Raw genomic sequence first — 7476 nt, 5'->3', positions numbered from 1 at the left:
CCACATACTGCATGGACTCTTAACAAGTGCATCAGTGAGATCATAGTACATAAACTTTAGATACCGATATCACCCTGCTTTCAGGTTGGGGCATCTATTTTCACCAGATTATAAATCCAAATGATCTTTCCTTGGATAGGTTGCAAGTCTTTTTTCTTTTTCTTTTTTTTGGGTATACTTACGGAACTGTTCATTTGCATGCTATAGCCTAAAAATTGTAGCTATATTTATCTCTGAGATTGATGGAACTTTTGGAGTACTAGATGTCTAGATTGACGAAGCGGGGTCCTGGTTTGCGTTTTCACTAGTGTAATACAACGAAGCTATGGCTGTCTAGATAGATCAGTTGTATCAGTCATTTTAGGAACTCGTCGGTAGTAGCTAAGTAGAAGTTGCCAATCAACAAGAGCTTATTCACTCTGAAATGCCACTACTTCTACATGATATCGGGGAGTCAATTGTTTTCGTTCTCTCTCTTAGTTGCTAGAGGGGGTGGGCGTTCCGTTTTCTTATGGTAATCCTGTGAATTCGGATATACTTTCACGTACTTTAGGCTTCTGTTAAAGTATAGATTACGATGTTCTACTGCCAGATCAAAAAGTATTAGCTTGAAGACTGACATATTTACCAAATTCCAACTCCGTAGATATCATGTAATGTTTGCTTTTTTATATCTAGCTTTTTCTTCGGCCAGTCTTTGTTTGGGTTTTGCATTAGGCTTCACCTACTGTAAGCCCCTGTCAAAATGACAGATTAAGCGCTTTAGTTTGAATTCGCACACCAAGAACCATTGCGGTTAGTGAAAGTGTGAACCATATATTTTTTTTTCTGAATTCTTCTCTAGGCTCCTATAGAATAGTGTTGTTTCAATAAAAATATTAGTCGACGGTAACTTATTACATAAATTATAAATTGCTGATGTTTATATCGTGTATTGTTTTTTTTTTAATAGTTGACCATTTTAACAAAAAAAAACCTTAAAATTTACTCAATTTATGGCCGAACCTGAGATTTCAAGACTTGAGGCGGTATCAAAAAATGGCGCCCTTTAGTACAAAAAAAACTATAAATAATCTAATGCTCCCTTTAATAATTGTTTTTATGTATCAATAATTAGTTTCAGGGGAGGAGAGAATTCAAATGGTTTGGAAAAAAATCAGAATTTTTCTATATATATATATATATATATATATATATATATTGCATTTCCATTTAAAAAGTGTATATTACATATATATTGTAAAAAAATTGGCAAGAATTTTGATGCTTGAGACGGCCGTTGCTACAGCCTCCCAATTCAATTTTCTATGCTCATTTCAATATTTACCCATATAATTACATTATTAGTCTGTTATTTTCTTTAAAAAATTGGCAAGAATTTTGGTGCCTAAGGCGGCCGTTACTGCAGCCTCACCTCAGGTACGGACCTGGCCTAATTTAATTTTATATGCTCATTTCAACATTTACTCGTAAAATTACATTATTAGTGTGTTTTTTTCTTTTCAACTCTCTCTCTCTCTCTCTCTCTCTGTTGCCAATGAATACAACACCAAAGAGGTTCGCCTCCACCTCTGCATCAATGGACGACAACGATGCCGCTATCGCTGCTGCAGCTGCCACCACTCGAGGTCTCTGATGTCGCCGGCATCTATCTCAAGGATAAGGCTGAGATCTTAGGACATACGACGATATGTAGGGCTTGGTCGCCAGGTGGTGGCAACGTGTTATTATCTTATTGCATATTTGGATCAGATTGTTATATATACTGGCTCAGAATATAATTAAAAGTCAACCATAAGGGGTAATTGAAAATTTTGTCAAAAATGCAAGAAGGGTAATTTTTCAATAATTAGGTACTATTATTATAATTGTAAGATTTTTGTTTGAACTAAGATACTATCTTATTAAGTCATATTGAGAATTGTTTTTGTTTTCCACTTTTTCTTTACCATCAGTTGTTATTGAAGAAAAATATATATTTTTAATCTGTGAGGGCCCAAATTTTGTGTCGCCTATGGCCCTCGATTCCAACTAATCAAGGAATTCGATTCGGGCAGTCTCACGCAGCTATGTTCTCTGTTTTGCCTTGCATCGCTAATCCAAATCATTCCTTGCTGCAAGTTACAAGAACAAATCACCACACTTGGCGGACGACAAACCTTTTACCGAAGCGAAACAAATCCATTAGTAGCTACACAAACCTCTGTCATGAATTGTCTCCACCATCCGTCAAAGAACAATCACCTACCGGCCACCCTCTATACTCCAGTCCTTAGAAACGCCATCAGACAATAACGAAAACTCCTGAGTTTAAAAGAGAAGTCAAAACTCAGCGAGTGATAAACTAATACAATTTTTTTTAAATCACTTAATACATAATGAGAATGATTGAGTCCTCAATTTTTAGGATTGTAAAAAATAAGTAGAAATATGTCTCAATTTGATACTAAAGGAAAATTATTATATATACCCGGTACATAGTATACGTAGCATAATATGATTGGCTGGATACACTTCATGACAGTGTCACGTGGTGTTCCGAATACACATAGTAATTACTCTAGGCCAAAGGCGCTACCCATCCATTGGAATAAAGGGTTCTTCTAAATATATATATATATATATATATATATATATGACATTAATTCATGACTTCCAAGGAAAGTAAAGGAACAATTTAACGTAAATAAATGGTATTGGACATCCCCCTCGAATTATAAAAGTAAAATCAGCTTTAATGACCAGGTTGAAGTGTTAAGGGTTAAACCAACAAGATCAACTAACATACTAATTAGTTAACTTATATGTATGTACGTGCGTAAGTTGAAGGTGCGTATCAAATACTCATGTCTCGTGTGCCTTAATTTGGTCGCAGCCTGCACGTACGATAAGAAGTGAATTGAGAGAGATGGCGGGTAAAATAATCAATGCCGGGCAAGGAGTACGTACGTAGTAACTAGATGAGTGATGAATTCATGAACCTTGCTTTTACATGTGTTGTTAATTAATGTTTCTTGTTGTGGCAAAAAGAAAACGACCGGAACTAGGTAAGATCAAAGGAGCCATATATAATTTTGTAACCTGTTCTTAACTTCTTATCAATGTTGCAGGTCCTTACAGGGACACCACAAATCAATTCAAGCTTCCAACTCCAACTAGGGTTCTGCTGTTGTAATTAATCAATGGCGAGGCAGTTGGATTTAAGCTAGGGTTGTTGTTCATGAGTTCATCTCATCCATTTCCAACAACCCCCTCTTAAAAGGGGTTCGTATGAACACAGGACATGCACATGACATATGCATAAGGAATGAGCTCGATGGAGTTATTTTTATATATCTGTTTTATATGTTTGAATTTTGCGGAATCGTGAGGTGCACATAATGGAACGAGTCACATTGTCACATGGGATGGAACCACGTCTGGGTTTGGGTGCAACACCAAAAGAAAGAAGAGGTGGAAGCAAGAAACAAAGATCGAGTCAGGGGTGGTCAGGAGCACCCGTACGGAATCTGATGCAGATTGCAGAGTCGAACACTATTGAGTTGAGTTGGAGGAGGAGGAGGCTTGGCGTAATGATGGGGTGGCAAAGTGACCTGACCTTTTAAAGTGTTATGAATGATAAGTCCCCCTGCGCGCACCTTTGTTTTTCTTGTTTTGTGTGTTGAAATGTTGCATCGACCGAGCGAGAGAGCTCATTGATTAAGATTAGACCTGCCACCGCTCTCCTGGTTGGCCTCTCACTCTAGCTTTTTCAATTCCCGGCCAGCCAAGATATATAATTCAGAAAAGAGTGGAAGACTGACACTACCTTTTTCCGATGAGATGAGATGAGTTTAACTTTGTCCTCGTTCCCACTTCCGGCCACGTTTTCTTTCTGCCTGGCTCACCATTCAATACCTAGTTACCTACCACTATTGAGGGCGGCATGCCCCTTCTATTATTACTATTATTATTTGGGACTTGGAGGTAAATATGCAATTAGTAAATTAATTCTTGAATCTTATTTTGTGGGAATGTCAGACACCAGTCCAGAGCTCCATCCATGGTTATTTCAAGACCAAGCCAACAGCAAACTAGTGAACAACTATAAATGCCACTGGCAGGCACCAGATAATAGGACATATTTCATCTTCTTGTATTTATTTCACTTCTTCCCATCGCTCTCTACAACAGTGACATTATATTAGTGGCTTTGTGCCCACCATCACCAAATTACCATTCCATTAATTATTATTGCTCCAAATTAACTCATAACCAATGAAGATATTAATATTAGATATACGGAAAACAGAACGCATATAATGAAATTTAAACTAACCGATCGAAAGTAGAAATTTATGTACAATAGTAAGAAGAGTAAATTTAACGTAACTAGTCGTAGTAATAGTAGAAAAGCAAATTGGGAAAAGAGTAACAAAATTTCCCGGCAACCGTCTTCCAATTTTCTTTTTTCCTTTGTACAAAATGAATAGAAGAAAAGACCATTGCCCCACCAGCGAAGCTCCAACGTTTCTAATTTTGGAAGCATCAGCCGCTTCAGCAGCTCAATGCTTCATACTTGACTGTAATTGGGCGGTTAAACCCAACCTGCGACAGCAGATTCCCAACCACAGCAATGTCTCTGCAAAACACCCCTTGGAACGCTTTGGCTTCCGATGAATGAACCATCCTATTACTATTAGAATTCGAATTTGAGGAAGCAGATTCGAATTCAATCAGGGCTTCTTGGGTTTGTTGGATTTGAATCGCGGCCGCGGCTGCAGCCTGTGCGGCCTGAGCTTGAGCCTGTGCTTGGGCTTGAGCTGCTTGGAGTGCAGCTGCAGCTTTCTTTCTCTGTTTCTCGGCAGCCTCTTCGTCCATAATGGTTGTGCTCAAACTCGAATAGCCTTTCTGAAGCAATCTGTAGAGCAACAATGCAGATAGCTTGGCTCTGTCTCTAACAGAATCAATATCGCGATCATCAGCTAGCTCACACCGATCTATGAAAACTGTAGCCTTATCAGGCTTGTGCCTCAAACACAACAATAAATAAGCTTTGTCTAACTCAGACCTGGAACACCCTCTTCTTAAACCGATCAGAGCATAATAATCCACAATTCCTGTTTCTCCAGAAGCCACCCTCTGTTTCAGCTGTTGTATCTTGGTCGCCAAAACACATAACTTCCCCGGAATCTCTCTGTACCTTACATTGTTGTGTCTTTTCCACGCTGGACCAGGAAGCTTACGATCCCTCAAAATTGAATTGTACAAAAGCTTCAAGTGCTCTAGATCGTGCAGGCAGTCCGGTAAACACCTTATTGTTTCGAGAAGTCCAGCTCTTGTGTCTAATGCTTGTATACAACTGGGATCAAGAGCCAAAGTCCGATTACAATCCGCAATTGCCTCAGCTATCCTACCCGTAGCCTGGTATGCTGAGGCGCGCTGCATGTAGCACTCGGCCAGGAATCCCTGGGGTGCACCTCGCCGGCCGTCGAGGATTTTGCTAAAGTGGCGGATGGACTCGGCGTATGCACCTACTTCAAGGGCAGCTAAGGCTGCAGTTCTTCGTCGTAGGAGCTGTTTGATGTGGCTGAGGAGGTGTGTCACAGTCTCAGTCTCCGTCAGGGTCCGCGGCGGCGTCGAGGGTGCATTATTGGTGGAGGAGGAGGATGTTCTGCTGAAAAAATTGGGGAAGGAGAAACTATCGTCGGATAAGCTAGTGCTCTCGCGGCGAAATGCGGCAGCAGCAAGACGTTTTCCGGTTTGGAGGAGAGCCATGGCATCCTCCATGAGTCCCAAATGGCAGCAAGCTTGCCCCAGAACCAAGTACCTGTTACGTTGGAAGGACAAGTAAGCGAACTAATACTACAAGCTAGCTAACGGACAATGCAAGCAGATCAAGTTCTATGGAGCTTTTCAGAATTAGTGTGAACTGGTTTTATTATATCATTTGATTGGCAATCAGAATCTATATCAAATTTCAAACTTGTTTAGCTGGCAATGACAATTTGGAAGTCAAAGTTGTTATGAAATTTATTATAACAAACTGGGATCCAATGTTTTCCGAGTCCAAAAACAAACAAATTTTCCCCTAAAGAAAGAGGAAAGCAACAAAGATCAGTGAAGCAAGCAAAACAGGCAAATTTCCAGTTGTTGTTTCAAGAGAAGTGAATGCAATTACACAAAATAAGCGTTCTTTGTATTGTTTGGGTTGTAAGAAAAGTTAAAAATGAAGTAATTTGAAAGAAAACGAATATAAAAAAAAGAAGGTGGCAGTGCATTTACTCAGAGGTAGAGGTAGAGGAGGGTGAAGAACACCAACCTCCCCATTAAGTACGAGTGGCGTCTGATCTCAGACAATAATAATAGTCATAAAAAGTTGAACCCAGAAAAATTATGTTTTTCACGCAAAGCAAATTTGCAAAAACCAATGGAACAGAGATAGAGATGGGAGTGGAATTTTACCTCCATTGCCCTTCCTTGTCGCAATTCTTGCAGAGGCCTGCCATGACCTTCTTCTTCAAGTCGTAGATGGAGAAGCATTTGAAGGAGGGATCCTGACGGGATGAGTCGTCGGAGGAGGAGTTGCTGCTGTTGGCCGACAGAAGCTTGACTCGCTCCCTCGATAGATTCTGAGACGAAGAGTCGGATGAGCCGGAGGAGTCGTCGATGGCGATTTTGAGGCTGGGAATGTAGTCCTGGAGCATATCGGCAACGTCTTTGAATCGTCCGAGAAAGAGCAGAGACCTGGCTTTGAGTTCCAGGGCTTGTTCGAGGCGCGGTGAGATTTCAAGAGCGGCGTCTAGTAGTCCCACAGCGGAGACGATCTCGCTGTGTTCGTGACTCGCAATCAGGCTTCTGGCGTCTCTGATATACTTGTCCACAATCTGCTGCAATAGATTTGGTTAAAATCGGGAATATAGAAAGAGATTGATTGAATTACAGTTGGAATTTGATTAGTTACCTTTCTAGTGCTGAGCCACCAGTGCTTCTTGTCATTAGAAGAGAGACAAGGGGAAGTAGCAGAAGACATTGCTGTTGTTGTTGATCTAGCTGTGTAGTAGATGAAAAGGAGGATGGGAAGGAGTGAACCATTCACAATGAAGAAGCTGCTGTGTTCTGGTTGCGGATGGATCCTTTCCTCCCCTTCAAAGCATACACATATTTCCTGTGTGTTCTCCGTCTTTCTCTCCCACTCTGAAGTAATAAGAAATGAGGAGAAATATTTATATGGAAGGAAGAAAAAAGAAAAAAGAAAGAGTGGGAGGGAACAGAGAGAGAAGAATTAATGGAGGATTTTGTATTTAAATAATGGGGATTTTGAATTAAGAGTAAAAAAAAAAACAAAAGGTAGGGATTGCCAGCTTTGACCTTGGGTTATAATGGAAAGAGGGCAAGCTTTGATCCTTGAACAGAATAGCTGGCACCACCACACATACTCATCACTCTCTCTCTCTCTCTTTCTCTCACGGAAAGATAAAAGATAAAAGAGAATAG

General features: G+C 40.2%; 1 protein-coding gene across 2 annotated transcripts; it reads right to left on the bottom strand.

Annotated features, from left to right (window-relative positions):
• Window positions 1–4304: 4304 nt before the first annotated feature.
• On the bottom strand, window positions 4305–7152 carry LOC126794705 (uncharacterized). 2 transcript variants are annotated; one of them, XM_050521473.1, is made up of 3 exons: window positions 6944–7152; window positions 6445–6869; window positions 4305–5809 (listed from the first exon to the last, which is right to left on the bottom strand). In XM_050521473.1, the coding sequence occupies exons 1-3, from the start codon at window positions 7010–7012 to the stop codon at window positions 4537–4539; spliced, it is 1767 nt and encodes a 588-aa protein (XP_050377430.1). In that variant the 5' UTR covers window positions 7013–7152; the 3' UTR covers window positions 4305–4536. The 2 variants fall into 2 exon arrangements, with proteins under 2 accessions (XP_050377430.1, XP_050377431.1); XM_050521474.1 differs by having other exon boundaries at window positions 4306–5809; window positions 6445–6866.
• Window positions 7153–7476: the final 324 nt, after the last annotated feature.

Source organism: Argentina anserina, chromosome 5 (assembly GCF_933775445.1).
Source record: "Argentina anserina chromosome 5, drPotAnse1.1, whole genome shotgun sequence".
Lineage (NCBI taxonomy): Eukaryota > Viridiplantae > Streptophyta > Magnoliopsida > Rosales > Rosaceae > Argentina > Argentina anserina.
The sequence above is the reverse complement of the archived record's forward strand: the minus strand, read 5'-3'. Positions and strand labels throughout refer to the sequence as shown.